Raw genomic sequence first — 21,131 nt, 5'->3', positions numbered from 1 at the left:
GTTGTATTTTGTGTATCACAGGCTACCCAGGTGGACATGAGAGCAGCTCAAGTAGCCCAGGATGAGGTAAGTTTTATGTTAGTTAATGAATTGAATTTAGCTGATATTCTTTGAAAATATCCTGGTATTTTTTCTACCTATAATTGCAGTTAATAATGTTGGCTGCATTTTGTTTAGGAAATAGCTCGACTTCTAATGGCTGAAGAAAAGAAAGCTTACAAGAAAGCCAAGGAGAGGGAGAAATCATCTTTAGACAAAAGAAAGCATGACCCTGAGTGGAAGGTAGGGTGTGGGTTTTGTGGGGTTTTTTGGTTATTTTTAATTTGAGATAAAAAGAGGACTCTGGTTTTAGGGTAAGCTCTGCAGATATATTTAGTATATGCAAATCATCTGTATTGTGTATGAATTTGATTGGTAAAAGTTTATCACTATGGAAAATTATCGAATTCTTAAAATTAACTCAGTAAAAAGTTACTTCTAAGATTGAAAAACTCATTCTGTTAAAACCAACTGAAATGCAAGGGCTTCTGGTCATGAACGATCTTAGTTTTCATGTCCATTATCTAGACTGCAGGAGAACGTGGCATTTTCACATGCATTCAGATTTTCCAGTGACCTTCTCTGGCTGTTTCTACTTTCTTTCTGTGCTCGCATTTTTCTTTATCCCTGTGACACACCTGTTCCTTTTTCCTTTGACACATATCTTTGTCTATGGCAGACTAACAGATACATACTTGTCACCAGCAACCATTGCTTATGTTACAGCGCAAGAACTGGTTAGTGTGGGTTTGGACTGTTGTCTTTCCCCTCATTAATCAGAAATAGTTGACAAAATGATCAATGACTGCAGTTTGTTCTCTGTAAAGTCACCTGATTCGTTGTGTGTGGTAGTTGCAGGTTCAGTTCGGTAGACTTTACTCATCAGGCACTGTGTAAGGCACTACTCTGGACCGACATGATATTTTTCCTGATGATAGTATATAAAGCTGGAAGACAAGCTGTGGACAGCTAGCAAATAGGTGAAGCTGGGTGGAAGAAGACCAGAGGAAGAGGAAGAAAATTCCTACAGAACAGGCGTTAGAGGAAGGATGCAACTGAGGGTGTGTCTCCACGATGTAGTTGATGTTTGTGCTCTTTGAAATGACCCTCTCCCTTGGGGATCTCTGATCCCTCTTCACAGTCTTAGCAGTGATCGTAAGGAAAATGAAGATGTAAAAACTATGCTGTTATTCAGTTATGCAGATCTAAAAGCAAATGAAAGTATTATTTCCGTGTTTATTAAGTTTATATCTAATTTATTCTCTTTTCCTCTTAGTATCTCAAGATTTTTCTTCACATATTTTATCATAGTCAAGGATTCCCTAATACTTCTAGTACATAAATTTAGCCACATATAATTGCCTGGATGTTACTCAATTTTTTTTTTTTTTTTTTTAACTAGGAAAGGGTAGATATTTTAAGGATTATAAATCAGGAAAGTCAGAGGGCAATGGCCATACTTATAACCTCTGTGATTTCCAGATCCTATAACTGGTGCTGGGACAGTCCCTCTTCCAGAAAAGTTGACCTGAACTTGCCCTAGTTTGCTCACCGGAAAATCATGAGCCCCAAGTCAGGTGTTCAGGAATAAGTTTGTGAGCACAACTTAGCTTCCAGGGACTCTGGTGTTTCCACCATTCTTGGCAGTTTGTGTGCAGCTATTGGGTTAATGATTGGTGGCTGAGCACACCCACATGGGAGAGCTCGTCCGTCTGTGTTCAGCTACTGGTCTAGCTGCTCTGAAGCCTCCGGCACACCTTTGTAGTTTAAATTTTCTAACTCTGAATGGCCAAATATAAAAATATTTTACACTGCTTAACTAAATGTAAGTAACCTGAAATTACTAAAGGAAAGCTTGGCGTGGTATTTATATTTTCTAAACCTAATCTTTCCTCTTGTTTATTCAATGTTTCTGTATCATGTTTTTTTTCTTTTTTTGTATGTGTGTTTTTTTTTTGTTTGTTTGTTTTTTATTTTTCTGTACATAGCCCAAAACAGCCAAATCAGCACACTCAAAGTCAAAAGAGAGTGATGAACCTCACCGTTCTAAGAGTGACAGGCCAGCACGGTAAGATGACAGCTGAAAAGGAAAGTGAGGAAGTGGACTTCGGGGTGAGTAAGGAGAAGTCAGTTGCCTGAGAAGACTATTTTTTCTTTGGAGAGGAGATCCAAAAATCCACAATTGTGAGGTGGTGTTAAGTCTTGCAGAGTTATTTTCAAACTTTATTTGCAGTCTTACATTAGGTCGTATAAGTTAAATCAGGGGAATTTTATAAGCACTGGGGTACGTAAGAAGGGGTACATTTTCTTGGGACCATTTCTTCTCTCTCTATTCACTAAATTTATGGTGTCGGCTAGGAAACCGTGAGATTATCCATTTTCCTCAGTAAAATCTCAGGTTTGAAATCTTTACCGGCTTCACTGGTTATGCTGTATGTGTATGACATTTACACATGCTCAAACTTTTGTCTGAGCCTCATATCCTAGGCAAATAAGTACGTAATTGGTTGCGTACTATCTAGATCACACTGGACCAGATAGCTATGCTGTTGGATGTGCGCTTTCTGAAGCACAAGCAGTCCTGGGTCATGATTAGGAAGCAGGTGCTATCTACTTCAAGTCATTAAAGTTTAAGTTCCAGGGAAGCAACTTCTTTTCACTTTGTTGCTTTTTGTTCCCTTTCAAAAGGAACTATGATTGAATATGAAGAGAAAATACTAGAAATAAAAGAACAATAGTAACACTGAGTCTACCCTTTTGAAATCACCAGTTACAGGATCTGGTCCAAATTCAAAATCTGAATTTTGGTCCTGATTATTTATATTTATTAAATTTTAAAATATAAATTTTATTGCCCTGAAAAATACACAGTTGTTTCCACTCGTTGCCCAGGCTTAAGCTGCTAGACTTGTTTTCCTTAAGTGAATATATTTAGTTTGCTTAAAAAATTATCCTCTGTTTTTAAGCTCGTATGTGTTTAGAAGATATTCTTCAGAAAATTATATCAGGTTTATTATATTGCTTTGAGGACAATAGTGTATACTTAGCCTCATTATATAAAGTCTGTTCTTCGTGTAGCTTTTGGTTAAACACATGCCAAACATTTTTCAGGCACATTTTAGAACTGTGTAGTTCAGTACATCCCCACAGTGTTCAAGTAAAATAAGAAGCAGCTAATCTGCTCTCAGGAGGTAAATATGTCTGGATTATTATTCTTTTTTTAGCCAAATGAGCTCAAATCATCTTCAGGGTTATTTTTTAATCTTCAAAGTCCTTGGCCTCTTTAGAATACTAATAACTTTGAAAGCAGATATGATAGAGCAGTCTGGGATGGCTATTTAAAAAGGTTTATTTAGTCCCAGCTACTTGGGAGGCGGAGGCAAGAGACTCGCTTGAGCCCAGGAGTTGGAGGTTGCTGTGAGCTGTGATGCCACTGCACTCTACCCAGGGTGACAGCTTGAGGCTCTGTCTCAAAAAAAAAGAAAATAAATAAAATAAATAAATAAATAGATAAAAAGATTTATTAAAGCTTGAAAACAAGTTTCTGGAGTGTAATAGGTACTTTAAAAATATTTGGCATTTTGAAAGAACGAATAATCAAATGAAAATAGATTAAAAATGGCTATTATAAATTAGTGAAAAGTGACTTAGGGCCACTAGGATGGAAATCTTTTTGTTGTTAGAGGTATCTTTGTCTTTAAATAATATTTATAGAAAGACTGTTTTATATGGGAAAACAAAAATGAATTAAGAATTTTATGAAACTTATATTTTCATAGTTAATAATTCAAGCCTAAATATCTTGGACATATAGATATCTGTACCTAATATCTGAATATGTCTTTTCTGGTTAGAGTCTGGTTTTCTCTTTCACATCTAATCATGGTGGAAAGGTTTAGTTAGCTACTGGTACAGAGAGTGGGTTCAAGGATGGAAAAACATGGAGCTTCCTAGGTCAGATGTCTATCACTTCAGCATAGTAATAGTGGTAACAGAGGAGAAACAGATTCTCATGTAGAGCTGGTAACACGTCCATTACAGTTGTCTACTTCCTAAGGAAATTGAGTACCAGTTAGCAATCTGAATTAATTCTACATTGGAAAAAGTTTCAAACTAAGCTTCAAATGGTTTTTAACTATAGCATGTTATACTAGTGCTAATACATGATACTTTACTTTCATTGTTTTCTTAGGAAAACTTAAAGATTCTATAAACCTCATTTATGAGCACTTTAATAGTTGCTTAGAACTAGGGTAATCAGTCACAAGAATGAATTCTTTCATGTTCTCATGAAGTTTCTAATCTCAACAAATAATTATCTAAGTAACTATTATGTGTTAAGTGCTATGGTTGAAGAGCATAAGGAGAGACAGCCTGGTTTGGGGATCTAGGCAGGTTTAAAAAGTGAATTTTGAAGTTAATTCTGGAGGGCATTTGGCTATATCACTGATTTAAAGATGAAAATTATTTCATGAACATAGTAGGAAATAAGGTAATCCTAATACAACAGAAACTACAAAATAAATGACTGGTTAACTTTGGATATAAATACCCTTAACTTTACACAGATGTCTCCAACGCAACAAAATAATTTGCTAGGACCATAATAGCAATAAACCAAGATTTGTTCTCTTCACTGTATAACTGAAAACAACAGCACAGCTCCCAGAGAGGACTGAGGGCATCCTGGATTGGTTTGTTCATCCTTACAGGGAGGTCCCAGAGAACTTGCCAGCATCCTGTGCTCCACTTTCTAACTTTAGCGTCCTTTTCCTTGATGACCAGTTGATAATGAGACAGTAATTACAGAGTGTTTTTAAGAGTCCCACTCAGCTTGTGTCTTTCCAGTTTTTGATTGCCTAATGAGGTTAATGAAAGAATAAAGAACAGACTCTACCACCCAGATTACCAGCCCTGTTTTGGGGGGTTTATGTCACTTCTTTAGCCACCTATATGTTTCATGAAGTTAAATTCCTTAATTCTGGAGTGAGATTGATTTGTCTCTGTTCTTCCTGCTAAGTCTTAAAATCCTTTTTCAGGGTAAATGTTATGAATGTCAGTTTATGAAAGAAAAACACCATTTAATTTTTAATAATTTGTAAATGATTCAAAGAGAAAAACAAGAAAAAAATGCATTAGTCACTATACTCCATTATGTGTATAGCAAATGCATGAAAATATAAAAATACACATAAAAGATCTTATTTTCAATGGGCATTTGAAAGTCTAAGATATAGATACATATGAAAGTATACATATAAAAATATAAATGCAGATGCATACATGTATATATACACATACATACAGTCTTACATACAGATACTGATGCTCCTAATAGAAATACACCCCAATGCAGCACAGAATGGTAGAGCAGTTAAGAACACTGGTTTTGAAGTTCAAAGTCCAGTTGAATTTGAGAACTGGCTTTGCCGCTTAACAGCTGTATGAACTTAAATAGATCACTTACCTTGTCTCTAACCTAATCTAACTCTGAAATACGTATATAATAACTACTATACAGACTTGTCCTGAAAGATAATTGAGATAATCTTTTTAGATCCCATAGTTCAGGCCTCATACACAAGTGTCCATCCATGCTGACCTCTTCTAGATCTGAATACCCAGGAAAAAGACTTACTACTTGGGTGTAGGGTGAACAGTTTGAAAGCCTTTATTTTTGTATAACTGGGCTCATGGTACCAAACTGACTATTAACTTTATAAACCCCAGGATATTTATTATGCCTTCTATATTTTATATATAATTGCATAAAATGTCTTACAACATGATTATATATTTGATAAATCTTAACCTCATCTCAATCTATGCTTTAATGAAAAAATCTGGGTATACCTTTGGGAAAACACAAGAATAATAGGTTTTGCTCTTCATCCTAAATTGCCAAGTGTTTGTAAAATTTTATAGTAAGTAATTTAAATAATAAAAAGTTTGGTAAAACTTTCCGAATTTTGTTTTTTACATTTTGTTTTCTTTAACATAAAAAGTGCAAATATACTACGTGGAAAGTTGCAGCTGTATTAAGATCTACTTCGCCACCTAGTGGATAAAGGAACTTGGTTCATGAAATTTTAGAGTTTCCTCCCTCCTTGCCTGTCTGTCTCCTTTTCTTCTCTTCCTTTTTTTGGGGTCCTTTTTTCCCTTAACTTTTTACTTCCTTATTTCCTATTATTTCTTTTCTTCCTCTTTAGTAAAACCTACTAAAGTGTATTCCTATTAATGGCAGCAGTTGTATCTCATTAATCTTTGTTTATCTAGCATAGTGCTTCATACATAATAGTTGTTGAGAAAAATATATTCTGAATTGAATCACATTCATCAAAACAGGAACAATAAGACAAAATAATTTATGCAAGCTTTTACAGTTGTCCTGAAAATAAAGTGCAAATTCTAAAGCATCTGGCTTTTCATTTCTGTAGAAATGTTTTTACCATCCAATCCAGAGAGAGGTGAAATTGCAGCGAACATTATTTAGAGTATTTCTTTAAGTTCTGGCTTCCTTTTAGGCCACCACCGCCTACCATGACAGATGCTGAGGATTTTGATTACACTCATTTTACAAACCAGCAGAATTCCACACGCCATTTCTCAAAATCAGAGTCCTCTCACAAAGGTAAGAAGAGTATCCATGGTTGAGTTCAGGGCCATTATTACAAGCCTCATACATTGGTGGAAAACTCAAATGTTGACTTCTGATCACTAAAGTGGAAAATAAGTTGCCTTCCTCTCGGCATATCCTGGTAGTGTTCTTCATTTATTAAAACAGACAAATAAAAAGACAAAAACCAGAATACAAAACCCCTCAGAATAAATGCAAGATTCTCTGTGTATTTGCATTTTCCACTGGAAAGAGCTGATAACTTTCCTCTTAGGATTTATGAAGGTGTGATTGTGCCCTCCATTTAGATCTATAGGACAGCTGTTTCTATCCTGGCTCTGGTTTCCCATCTGCCCATGACTCCATTAATTAGATTTAAAATATGCATACCTCCCACACAAAACTCGTAGGCAAAAGAAAAATGGAGCAAAGGTGAGGAAAGAATATAGATAATTAAATTGAACCAACCTCCAATGGAGGTAGTTGCATGTATTTGCTTTTCTAAGGATATATATTCACTTATGTGCATTGTTTTGGGAGTTATAAAATGAAATAATAGGTAGTTTCTTATTAATTTCCTCATCTACAAAATAGAGGCTATCTAAATAAGTGTGAGAGATATGTATCTTATAGGATAAAATGTGTAAAAGAAGTTTGCAGATTGTAATAGACTTTACAGATATATTAGGTCTTATTAACTAATGGAGTTCATCTTAAGTGTTTTTTTTAATTTCAAAAATAGATAATTAAAAAATAGAATTTTAATAGGCCAGGCGCAGGTACTTATACCTGTAATTTCTCTTGAGTTCAGGAGTTTGAGACCAGCCTGAACAGGAGTGAGACCTTGTCTCTACTAAAAATAGAAAAATTAGCTGGGCGTAGTGGGGGAGTCTGAGTCAGGAGGTTGCTTGAGCTCAAGAGTTTGAGGTTACTATGAGCTAGGGCGAGGTCATGGCACTTTAGCCTGGACAACAGAGTGAGATTCTGTCTCAAAAATAAACAAAAAAATATACAGAAAAAAATTTATTAATTAAAATTCAAAATAAAATATTTCTTAGGCCTCAGTGCCCATAGCTCAGTGGTTAGGGCACCGGCCACATACACTGAGTTAGGCAGGTTTGAACCCGGCCTGGGCCTGCTAAACAACAATGACAACTGCAACAACAACAATAAAAATAGCTGGGCGTTGTGGCAGGCACCTGTAGTCCCAGCTACTTGGGAGGCTGAGGCAAGAGAATTGCTTAAGCCCAAGAGTTTGATGTTGCTGTGAGCTGTGACATCACAGCACTCTACCCAGGGAGATACTGTCTCAAAAAAAAAAAAAAAAGCTCAGGATTTTTATTATCCTTTTTCAAATGTAAGGATAGTCTCCCGAAATCTTTTTAAATTATCTTTTCTACTGTCATTAAAAATACCATTGCACAGGTGACAATGTAGATTATGGTTTGCGAATGGGATTGTCAGGCATTTGTATGTTTTAAAAAGCTTCTCTCCCTTTCCCATTTAATATTTATTCAATGTTGGGAATAAAACAGAAGACACTATTTAAAAGATGGGATGAGTTTATCAGAGCAACCGCCCATCATAGTTCCATCAGTTGGTGGCATTTTTATCATCCGTAATTTAACTGTCAGTGGCTCATGTTTTTCTCATCACTTTTTAGGGGATGCTTTTTATTGTCCTTCACATACATTTAATGCATAATGCTAAAATAATACATTGATTCTATATGTAAATATTTTACAATCAAGAACCACATAGAAATAAAGATGGATTATTTTGTCTGGGCAGGGCTTAAAACTGTCAAGTTTTAAAAAACTTTTTTTTAATTGTGTTTCCTTTTTTCTTCTCCTCCCCAGGTTTTCATTATAAGCAGTAAAAACCTAGGAATCTGCTTCAAAAATGGACTCACTATAGCAAATATTACTGGATGATACAGAATTCATTTCACAACTTATTTTTTCTTCCCATATTTTTGCATTCCTGGGATTTATCCTCAAATGTTTTTGACCGTGAATATTTTTAATTCATTTTATATTTTGATTACTTGTGATCACTTGGGTAGTATAAGAAAATGTTGCTTCTGAATACTGGCCGTTTCTGTGCTACATAGACTTCCTGGGACATAGTGTCTAAGAGCTCTGTCAAATGCCGTCTTGTTAGGTATGGAGTAACTAGGGACTAGTCTTTATTTAGCAACTTGAATTTTATGGAGATGAATGTTCAAAGTAAAAATGATGTTTGGATGCAATGCAGAATAAAAGAATATATGAAATAGCTTTTCGGTGCATTAGTGTATGATATTTTTTGAAGGGTAGAGCCTTGGCTTTTTGTACTCTTCAGGAAAAGAAAAAAAATACAACCATTAAGTATTAAAAAAAGAAACACTTGTAACAATTGAAATACGTTATTCTGATTGCATGGACTATAGGATTTTGTATATCCTTCTAAACCTTCTACAGAAATGGCCTAGGTATTATTATTTAACACTTGCTCTTCTCTTGCTTCCTCAGTAGCAAGGGCAGTGGACCATTTATTAGTATTAATTGGCAAAAATGTAATTCTGTGAAGTTTTAACTCAGATCTATGCAAAGTCAACTGCAAGTGAAAACTTTATATCTCTTCTCTTTTTTTACATTTACTTGTAGAGCCAAGGAATGAAATGGAATTTCATGAAATTCCATGAAATGGAATTGAAGACAGTTACATAAATAATGATGCCATCTCTCTGGAAGTATACTGAAGTTTTTCTCTTGCTTAATGTCATAGCAGTATTTGTTGGCAGCTTCTCAATAATGTTTTGTTTAACCTGCTGGTAATTAGATTAATTCAAAACAAAGTTGAATTTCATAAAGTGGTTCTTTATTCAAATATTTGGTTTTATACATTTGTTAATGGAGATTGTATTCATTTGTGTAAGACCTTTAAACTTAGCTGTAAGAAATTTAGTCTTTGTATATAGCTGCTAACCTCATGGAAATGTTTATTTTTCCATGCTTCTTAGTTAACATAAGTGGCAGTCAAGCTGTATACACACGCACTCACATACATACAAGCACACCATCATATATATATGTGTGTATATATATATACACACACATCTGCACATATATACTATATCTCTTCAGCTTCACTTGCTGTATTTTTCATTGTAAGAATCTGACATTTTTGGCATTTCAAGATGGCGTTTGTTTAGGAAAGAATTACATAGGTCACTGGAGAAAAAGTTATTAATTTTTTTTCCCGCATTGGGAACTGCCTTCTGTTTGCCTTATCTTTTCACATAGTCTGTAAAGTTGGGCAATATTCAGGAAGCTATTTAGAACAGTTTCTCAGAGTGGATTTGGATCATTGTTTTGGGAAAGATTTTTAGTTTCATAAAGTTTTTGGATTGCAGGAACTTGAGTAAGAGGGATCTAAGAGTTAAGTTCAGGGCACATGATAATCCAGAAAGATAATCTCTATTCCTTAGGGATATAGTCATTTTGGAGAAATGGAAAGGAAAAACAACAGGATTTTATATAACTGTGATGAATAAAGAAAAATCTTTGTTTATTTAGAGAATGGGAGACAGAATGGAGGTCCTGGCCTTAAGTTAAATTCCTGATAGTGCTTTTGATATTCAAACCTTAGGCCTTACTGAATTATAGCAATGCTGTATTTTTCTTTAGCTACCCTATGATTTGTTCTTAAAAGGGTTTTTTCAGTGGTATCTTTAAAGAAGAAACACATGTATTTTTATTTGATGATTAGGAAAATGGGCAATACCATTTGCCATATTTTTATTTTATAAATGTTTATTTTTCTATCTCATACAATGATCAGTTTTACCTTAAAAATTATGTGTTTCATCTGCTTCTCATGTACTTCATCCAATCATATTTATTATTATAAAATGTTAACTGGAGATACTTCATTCAAAAAAAAAATGTTAAACCACTTAATACATAACCAGAATGTTAGTGTATCACCTGTCGTAGTGACCAAAGGTGGTATCTCCCTTGTGATATCCAATCAACATCTCTATTACATATTTGTTACTTTTTTTAGGTTTTTTAAAAATAAGAATTTTAAAATATCGTATCTTTATTTTTTTGTAAAGCAAGCATTTTTTAAGAGTATCAGAGTAATTATTACCTTATGAATAAGGAAATAGAAATCACACTCAATCACTTAAATCCTCTTGTTTTTTGTCATTCCAATAGTGTGATAATTATCTTTGCCACTATAGTAGCAACTAGTGACTGTATTTTAATGAACTGCCAGATACTCTTCACTGTGTTCTCTATTCTTTGTCATTTTTATATAAATGTGGAAGCATTTATTTTACTTTATTCCTGCTTCTGGAAAATGGTGCAGTTTAATTTTTAGGCCCACATATACTATGTTTTAATGTTACCATGTAAACTAATACTTCTGGCCTCGGAAAACCTTTCTGTTTCTATATCTGTTCTTTGGATACCAGGCGCCTTTAACAGCAGTATTGTTGAATAAGCACAAGATGTTATGGAGCTTTATTATAAGGCTGCTTGCCATGTACACCCCCTGTGTAAATCCTTGCCTGGGAGTGAGGTTAGATAGAATCAGATTAAATGTTTTGACTTGGAAAAGATTTTGACTCTATTCTTGAAAATCTTATACAAGATTTTTGTTGTAGTAATGGCCAGTTACTTCATTTGCTTTTAAAAGAACATTGAGATTTTTAGAATGTGACTTTGTGTACTATTGAATTACCATTTCTCAAGTGACTTTACAGTAACCAGCAACAACATGAACTGTAAAAGAAAAACTATATGGTTTTTGATCATAGAGAAACATCTAAATTAGAAAACAAAGGTATGGTTAGATGGTCTCAGGTGGAAAACCTTTTTAGAATGGCAGTGGCCATGTAGATCTAGGTCGACATTTTTCAAAATGTTTGACCTTGGGCCTTACGTTTATAGAACTCCCTCCAAAAAATTCTGAACCCAACCTGTTTCCCCTTTCCTTCTCTGCTTTGGTGTGAAGCTGAACTCGACGGTGAATAAATTCATTACTGACTGTTGTCCATCTCATTTCCTCAAAGTTGGAACTTTTCAGTATATAAATATTTAGTTTTTAACTGGTAACTAATTTTGTTTAATACTGCCAGATCTTCTCTAAATTTTATGTTGTGCCAAAGTGGAAATACCTATTCTAATATGGTGCATTGACTTAACCACTAAAGTGGTTAACATTTTAAAGCCTTGATTTTTAAGGAGCATTGCCTTTGTGGAAAAACTACTACTTTGGGAATATCAAGAGGAATCATGATTTAGTGATGATTTTCTTAAAAGATAAACTGTGATGATGGGCTGTAAGATCTTATGCCTAATAAAGGAGTAAGAACCCTGTGTACACAGCTTTCCGAAGGGCTGAGAAGAGAACAGAGCTGGCAGGGAGGGAATTTTTCTTTTTTGAGAAGACAACATTTGTGTAGGGAGCCTTAACATTGAAAGGAAGCACTGTTCAGGTAGACTTCACTGTACATAGTGTGCCGTATTCTGACAGCATAGGCTTTGTAGAAACAATCACAACAAGTCAAAACCTGATGTTTCAACAGAAACAAAAAAGATTTTCACAGCACTTTCTTCATTACTTAGAGCTCTTCTATAGTCAGAGAAGTGACGATATAAAGTGATCCCCTTGTGTCCTCATTTCTGGTGGTGCCTGTGAGTCTTAAAGCCATATCTGCTTATCTTATTAGTAAAAGAATCCTTTTTTCTTCTTAGCCCATGCTAGGTAGTATGGGCAGGTAGACGCAAAACGGAGGCTGTCCTGTTAATGCTGTTTGGGGCACGGTGTCATCCAAATCTTGGTGGAAGAATCGCTTTTGTTCATGATAATATGTAAGACTATTTATTAAAGGGAAGAATCAGAGGCTTTTGCTACTCCTGGCATTTAACAGCTATCATTAGAAATGCTGAAATTGTATTTTAAAGGAGTCAAGAAAGAAAGGGTAAACTGGGAAAATCTCACAGTCACCTTTTTGACGAGTCCTGCACTTCGTGCCAACAGTGCCTGTGAGGAGCAGTATTGCCTTGATTTAGTTTGACTCTAACCAAAGCCGGTGAACGTTACTTCTCCTTTGTGTGAACTATAGTCAACTCTCCATCGAGATACAAAATTCACAGATGATCCCCAAGCTTTCTTGTCATCAGGAGCTTCGAACCTACTCTCCTACAGAGCGGTGGCTGACCTGTAACATTGATAGGTCTATCATTTTAATCCAATCTGTCAACCTCTGGTAAGCAGTGGTCTGACCAAAAAGACTAGTAGAAGGAGAATGAGAATTTCCTGGCCATATCCTTCCCACCAGCTGATCGCCTCCTGAATAATTGAGAGTTGACTATCCTTTTCTGTAGTGACTATCTTGAAGATATTTACAAAGGTTCTTTTGTGCAGTGAAGACATTCAGATTATTTGTAAGAATCTCACCAACACTCTTGTGTATTGATATGCTCACCATTAACAAAAAAAGGAGAAACCAAACAAAATAGAGATGTTTACTCGAAATGGGAGATTTGCTTATGTGAAGTGTTTCTATTTTATTACTTTGAAGAAAAAAATAAACCAGAAAAACTTCTGCTTTGTCAGGAGGACACCACAGTGGTTTTTAAAGGTTTTATTTGATGCCACAAAGTAATGCAGTCATGTTGATTTCGTGAAAATAGATGGCCCTAAAAACCATTTTCTTTTATCTCCATATGTGAACACTCCCTAGGAACATGTTCTTAATAGACTCAATATGCATTTGTATATTCTCGATAAACCAGAAAATGTTTTTCTCTTTTTGGGTAATTTTTCATAGCATAGAGAACCAACACTATGCTAGTTTCAATACGTCACATTACATAAAGGCAAAATTACTTGTGTAGCTTAGTACTCTATTATTATTCATTGCTGAGGTTCATTATATAAAGAATAGAAAAATTGAAAGACAGGGTTTGAGTGACATTTCCTTCACTAAAAGAGCAAGATAAAGAACAGTGAAGACAGTTGAGAGAATGTACTATAATATTTACTTAAGATACATTTTTATTGGACTGAAGTTTCAGACTGTAATTCCTAAAATAATTTCTTGCTGATAAACTTGGTAAGAAGGTTTTTGATGTCAAAATTTTTGTACTTCTGATTAAATTAGTCTATGAAGGCCCCATAGGCTGTAACTTCAGCATTTGCTGTAAACTGAAAGCCAAATACCCTTTCTCAGAATAGGTGTATATTGGGGAGATAGCGTATAAAAATGATGTTCCAAAGTGAGAATTCTCTGTAATGGCATTTCCTAAAACAAAAATATATGCCAGCATGTTGTGTTTTGAAGAGGTGCTAAATTAAAAATATAATAGTTTGCTCATATAAATCAAGTTGCTCAGGAAATTTGAGGCGATGTTGTCATTTTTCTTAAAATTGGGAAAAGTGGTCTCTTGAAATAGAGACTACACAGTGGCCTGACACTTTCAAATTCTTTGGTATGGCGATGTGTATAAAACAAAGGAGATAACTATCTCAAGTGCTCATTGATTTATAGCCAAGCCCCTGAGGTTTAGGCAGCTTTGAAGTAGCTATTTCATGGAACTGAACAGAACATTCATGGAATATGGTTGCCTATATGAGGACAGAAAACAGGCCACCTCCAACCACATGCCTACCTAGAGATTAAGTAAAACTGTGAGAGACACTTTGTGGATGCCTTATAGGGGACCAGTAGTGGGTGCTGGTGGGTGTATGTATATTAATATGTACCCATCTGGACTAAGCCGATGGAAACAGTCTTGTTGCAGTTCACCTTCGCACAGCACAAGTTGTTCTGCTCTTGGCCTCCTGGAGGAAAGTGGGAAACATGGTGCTGTTGACTTTCATGAGTCATGTGTTTTGGGAGGTTGACGTGGGCACCACCACTAAGTCACTCTCCAGTGCTCAAGCCTCCCTGAAATGCCAGTTGTACATCTACGTTAATTCATCTATGCAAGTTTATGTTTTCATGGTTTACTTTTTATACCTTATATCACATCTGATTTATTGATCATCAGGTCTCACATTGACGTTACGAATAATTTTTAAGCCAAAGTATTGTATACATCTGTGTGCTTTGTTTTCCTGTATGGTTTGACCAAGGTAAACACCAACCTTGTCCTTCTCTCTTAATAAAGTCATTAATTTGTTAAGTCAATTGTCTCTCTCTCATGCTTTCTTTACCTCAGTCAAGGACTTATGAAGTTATGCTAATATTACTGGATTTTTTTTTTCTTTCTTACAAAATAGCCCTAATATATGTCTGTGTGAAATAGTAAAATTTCTTCTTACTCTGGTTTCATCCGCTTTCTATAAACATGTACAACATGATACTGATGCCTAGTATATTTATTCTTACCAAATACTTCAAGTATGAATCAGAGAAGCAGCTTTGTTTTATGTGTGGTGTTTGGTGGCTTGATTGATGTATTTAAGAGGGAAAAAAAGGGTAAGTGTATGTTTATAGAACCATGCTAATGATCAGAGACTCCATGACTACAACTTAGTTTGTAGTACACCTGATACATTGTAGACATTTAGACAGAGTTTGATAAAATGGATGGATATTAGAATAATGATGTTGAAACTGATTTTGCAGAAATTTAGCAGAAATCTTAAAAATAAGATAGCATTTTCAGTGGCTGCTAGAATGATTTTTACAGAGATCACTATTTGGTTTTCCTGGAAGAGATTCCCTAGGCCTCAGTTTCTTCTCTGGCAAATACAATAGGGCCTCTAAATGATGTCTGTAGTCACTATAAGATGCTAAGAGGGGCCAGTGATGAAGAAAGTCGGTGTATCCATCTCAACTTTTGATCTCTAAACAATTTCTAGATGTAGTTGCCAATGAAAAAGGTTGATGCATAATGTAGAAGCCATTTTAAAATTATGTATGTACTATAGCTCCCTTTAATCTGTGGTGGGAGATGCACAATGTGATAGGGTGGTTTTTATGAAATATGGTTGAATCTGTGAGGCTATGGCTATGTGATGTAGAGAGGTAACATGGTAGAAAAGCTCCTCAAAATAGCCAAGAGAATATTACCCACCTCCTATACTTTAGAGTTGAAGAAACGCTTTTTTTTTTTTTAAATCTTTCTTTCTCTCTTTTTTTTTTTTCTTTTATTAAGTCATAGCTGTGTACATTAATGCAATCATGGGGTACCATGTGCTGGTTTTATATACAATTTTAAATATTTTCATCACTGATTAACATAGCCTTCCTGGCATTTTCTTAGTTACTGTTCTAGACATTTATATTCTACATTTAGTAAGTTTGACATGTGCCCTTGTAAGATGCACTGTAGGTGTGGTCCCACCAATTACCCTCCATCCACCCATCCTCCCCTCTCCCCACCTTTCCCCTTTTCCCATATTCTTAGGCTATAATTGGGTTATAGCTTTCATATGAAAGTTATAAATTAGTTTTATAGTAGGGCTGAGTCATTGGATACTTTTTCTTCCATTCTTGAGATACTTTGCTAAGAAGAATATGTTCCAGCTCTATCCATGTAAACATGAAAGAGGTAAAGTCTCCATCTTTCTTTAAGGCCGCATAATATTCCATGGTATACACATACCACAATTTATTAATCCATTTGTGGGTCGATGGGCACTTGGGCTTCTTCCATGATTTAGCAATTATGAATTGGGCTGCAATAAACATTCTGGTACAAATATCTTTGTTATAATGTGATTTTTGGTCTTCTGGGTATATACCTAGTAGAGGAATTGTAGTATTGAATGGCAGGTCTATTTTTAGATCTCTGAGTTTTCTCCAAAACATCTTTCCAAAAGGAACGTATTAGTTTGCATTCCCACCAGCAGTGTAGAAGTGTTCCCTTTTCTCCACATCCACATCAACATATCTGGTTTGGGGATTTTTGTGATAAGGGCTAATTTTTTTTTTTTTTTATTAAATCATAGCTGTGTACATTAATGTGATCATGGGGCACCATACATTGGTTTTATATACCATTTAACATATTTTCATCACACTGATAAACATAGCCTTCCTGGCATTTTCTTAGTTATTGTGTTAAGACATTTATAGTCTACATTTACTAAGTTTCACATGTACCCTTGTAGGATGCACCATAGGTGTAATCTCACCAATCACCCTCCCTCCGTCCATCCTCTCCCCTCCTTCCCCTTCCTCTCTCCCTTCCCCATGTTCTTAGGTTATAACTGGGTTATAGCTTTCATATGAAAGCCATAAATTAGTTTCATAGTAGGGCTGAGTACATTGGATACTTTTTCTTCCATTCTTGAGATACTTTACTAAGAAGAATATGTTCAGCTCCATCCATGTAAACATGAAAGAGGTAAAGTCTCCATCTTTCTTTAAGGCTGCATAATATTCCATGGTGTACATATACCACAATTTATTAACCATTCATGGATCGATGGGCACTTGGGCTTTGTTCATGATTTAGCAATTATGAATTGGGCTGCAATAAACATTCTGGTGCAAATATCTTTATAATGTGATTTTTGGTCTTCTGGGTATATACCTAGTAGAGGAATTAAGGGATTGAATGGCAGGTCTATTTTTGGTGTTCTAAGTGTTCTCCAAATGTCTTTCCAAAAGGAATGTATTAATTTGCATTCCCATCAGCAATGTAGAAGTGTTCCCTTTTCTCCACATCCACACCAACATCTCTGGTCTTGGGATTTTGTGATAAAGGCTAATCTTACTGAGTTAGATGATATCTCCAAGTAGTTTTGATTTGCATTTCTCTGATGATTAAGGATAATGAGCATTTTTTCATGTCTGTCGGCCATGCACCTGTCTTCTTCAGAGAAGTTTCTCTTAAAGTCCCTTGCCCAGCCTGAGATGGGATCACTTCTTCTTTTCTTGCTTATATGTTTGAGTTCTGTGTGGATTCTGGTTATTAAACCTTGTCAGAGACATAACCTGAAAATATCTTCTCCTATTCTGAGGGCTGTCTGCTTGCTTTACTTACTGTGTTCTTGGCTGTGCGGAAGCTTTTTAGTTTAATCAGGTCCCAGTAGTGTATTTTTGAAGCTGCTTCAATTGCCCAGGGGATCCTCCTCATAAAATATTCACCCAGACTGATTTCTTCAAGAGTTTTCCCTGCACTCTCTTCTAGTATTTTTATAGTTTCATGTCTTAAGCTTAAATCTTTAATCCAGTGAGAGTCTCTCTTAGTTAATGGTGAAAGGTGTGTGTCCAGTTTCAGTCTACTACAGGTTGCCAGCCAGTTCGCCCAGCACCATTTGTTAAATAGGGAATCTTTTCCCCACTGAATGTTTTTGACTGGCTTGTCAAAGATCAAATAATGGTAAGTAGCTTGGTTCATCTCTTGGTTCTCTATTCTATTCCAAACATCTACCTCTCTGTTTTTGTGCCAGTACCATGCTGTTTTGATCACTGTTGATTTATAGTATAGTCTGAGGTCTGGTAACATGATTCCTCCTGCTTTGTTTTTATTTCTGAGTAATGTCTTGGCTATTCGAGGTTTTTTATGATTCTATATAAAATGAAGTATTATTTTTTCAAGATCTTTAAAGTATGACAGTGGAGCTTTAATAGGGATTGCATTAAAATTGTATATTACTTTGGGTAATATACATTAACAATGTATATTGTTAAATATATTTTAACAATGTTGATTCTTCCCAGCCGTGAGCATGGTATGTTTTTCCATTTGTTAACATCTTCGGCCATTTTCTTAGAGTTTCATAGTTCTCTTTATAGAGATCTTTCACGTCCTTTGTTAGATAAACTCCCAAATATTTCATCAACTTTGGCACTACTGTGAACGGAATAGAGTCCTTGACTGTTTTTTCAGCTTGACTATTATTAGTTTATATAAAGGCTACCGATTTATGGATGTTGATTTTGTAACCTAAGACACTGCTGTATTTCTTGATCACTTCTAAGAATTTTGTGGTAGAATCCCTGGTTGTGGAGGGTGGGGTTTGCAATTCTATTTGCAGATACAATAGGATTTAAACCAACAAAGATAAAGAAAGACAAGGATGGACACTACATATTTGTCAAGAAAAACACTCAACATGAAGAGATTATAATAATTAACATTTATGTGCCCTACCTGAATGTTCCTCAATTTATAAAGCAAACCGTGACAGATATGAACAATTTGATATCTTCCTGCACTATAATAGTTGGAGATTTTAAAACCCCTTCGTCAGTTCTGGATAGATTCTTCATGAAGAAACCAAACAAATAATGGACTTTAACTTGACTCTCGAACAGTGGTTCTCAGCCTTCCTAATGCTATGGCCCTATAACACAGTTCCTGTGGGTCGCAACCCACAGGTTGAGAACTGCTGCTCTAAAACAAATGGACTAAACAGACCTCTACAAAACATTTCATCCTAATAAAACTGAATGCACATTCTTCTCATCAACCCATGGATCATCCTCCAAAATTGATCATATCTTAGGACACAAGTCTAACCTCAGCCAATTTAAAAGAATAGGCATTTTATCTTGTATCTTCTCAGGCCACCACAGAATAAAAGTTGAACTCGACAGCCACAGGAATCTTCACACTTAAAGTCATGGAAACTAACTTTAGGCTGAATGATAGCTGGGTGAAAGATGAGATTATGTAGGAAATCACCGAATTTTTGGAACAAAATTATTAATGAAGACACCAATTATCAAAATCTGTGGGATACTGCAAAGGCAGTCCTAAGAGAGAGATTTATAGCATTGGAAGTCTTAAGATGTCGGAAGAGACAAAGTCAATAAACTAACTGGTCACCTCAAGCAACTTGAAAAGGAAGCACAATCCAACCTCATACCCAACAGAAGAAAAAAAAAATAACCAAATTAGAGCAGAATTAAGTGAAATTGAAAAGAGAGGAATCATTTGGAAGATCAGAGAACCAAATCATTGGTTCTTGGAGAGATTAATGAAATGGATAAACTTTTGGCTAGCCCAACCAGAAAAAGTAAAATCTTTAATAATATCAATCAGAAATGATAAAGCAGAAATAACAACAGATACCAAGAAATTAAAAAAAATCCTCAATAATGACTATAAAAAATTCTATTTCTGAAATAGGAAAATCTGGAGGAAATAATCCACTACTTAGAAGCACACCACCTTCTTAGACTTAACCAGAAAGAATTAGAAATTTTGAAGAGACCTATACCAAGCACTGAAATAACTAACTTCAACTACATAAAATTTTCCAAATAAGGAAAGTACAGGACCAGATGGCTTTACATCAGAATTCTACCAAACCTTGATAGAGGTACTATAATTAGTATCTATATTACATAACCTTTTCCAAAACAGAAAAAGAAGGAATCCTCCCCAACACATTCTATAAAACAAATATCACCTTGATCCCCAAACCATTGTGGGGAAAGGACATAACAAAGAAAGAAAACTATAGACCAATATCATTAATAAATATTGATGCAAAAATATTCAGTAAGATACTAGCAAACAATTCAATGACACATCAAAAAAATCATACACCACGATCAAGTTGGTTTTATTCCAGGGTTACAAGGTTGGTTCAACATGCATAAATCTATAAGTATAATACACCTCATACATAAAAAACAAAGAACATATGATTCTATAAATAGTTGCAGAAAGGCTTTCATTAGTAGAACACTTAAGAAAATAAGCTTAGATGGGACTTTTCTTAAACTGATAGAGGCTGTTTACAGCAAACCCACAGCCAATATCATAGTGAATGGAGTGAAATCAAAAACATTTCCAAAAAACATTTTCCACTCAGGTCTGGAACTAGACAAGAATGCCCATTGTCACCACTGCTATTCAACATAGTAATGGAAATCCTAGCCATTGCAATTAGATAAGAGAAGGGGATCAAGGGTATTCAAATGGGGTCAGAGGAAATCAAACTCTTTGCGGATAACATGATCTTATACCTGGAAAACTCCAAGGACTAAACTACAAAGCTCTTAAAAGTGATCAAGGAATATGTCAGTGTCTCAGGATACAAAATCAATACTTACAAATCAGTAGCTTTATGTATACCAACAATAGTCAAGCTCAAAGTATAGTCAAGGACTCAATTCCTTTTACAGTAATGCCAAAGAAGATGAAATACTTGGGAATTTATCTAACAAAGGACATAAAAAAATCTGTAATGAGAATTATGAAACCCTGAGAAAAGAAACAGCTGAAGATGTTAACAAATGGAAAAACATACCATGCTTATGGCTGGGAAGAATCAGCTTTGTGAAAATGTCCATACTACCCAAAGCAATCTACAGATTTACTGCAATCAAAGCACCAATGTCAATCTTTAAAGAACTTTGGGTTTTTTAAAAAAATTTTATTCTGATTAATATGAGGGTACAATATTTAGGTTACATTGTTTTCACTTTCAGAGTAAAGTTCCATTTGTAGAACAGCTCCTTGCCTAGGGGGCGTATTATACACCCTCACAATCTGCACATTAG

At 35.1% G+C, this 21,131-nt stretch overlaps 1 protein-coding gene across 3 annotated transcripts in view; it reads left to right on the top strand.

Annotated features, from left to right (window-relative positions):
* Window positions 1–14,404, top strand: part of CCDC50 (coiled-coil domain containing 50) — a 101,895-nt gene extending 87,491 nt beyond the window's left edge. For all 3 annotated transcript variants that reach the window (XM_053564894.1, XM_053564895.1, XM_053564896.1), the window contains 5 exons: window positions 22–66; window positions 178–282; window positions 2,028–2,107; window positions 6,564–6,670; window positions 8,515–14,404. In XM_053564894.1, the coding sequence (XP_053420869.1) occupies window positions 22–66; window positions 178–282; window positions 2,028–2,107; window positions 6,564–6,670; window positions 8,515–8,534 (357 nt within the window). In that variant the 3' untranslated portion in view covers window positions 8,535–14,404. The remainder of the gene's footprint in view (window positions 1–21; window positions 67–177; window positions 283–2,027; window positions 2,108–6,563; window positions 6,671–8,514) is intronic.
* Window positions 14,405–21,131: the final 6,727 nt, after the last annotated feature.

Source organism: Nycticebus coucang, chromosome 16 (genome assembly GCF_027406575.1).
Source record: "Nycticebus coucang isolate mNycCou1 chromosome 16, mNycCou1.pri, whole genome shotgun sequence".
NCBI lineage: Eukaryota > Metazoa > Chordata > Mammalia > Primates > Lorisidae > Nycticebus > Nycticebus coucang.
The sequence above is the reverse complement of the archived record's forward strand: the minus strand, read 5'-3'. Positions and strand labels throughout refer to the sequence as shown.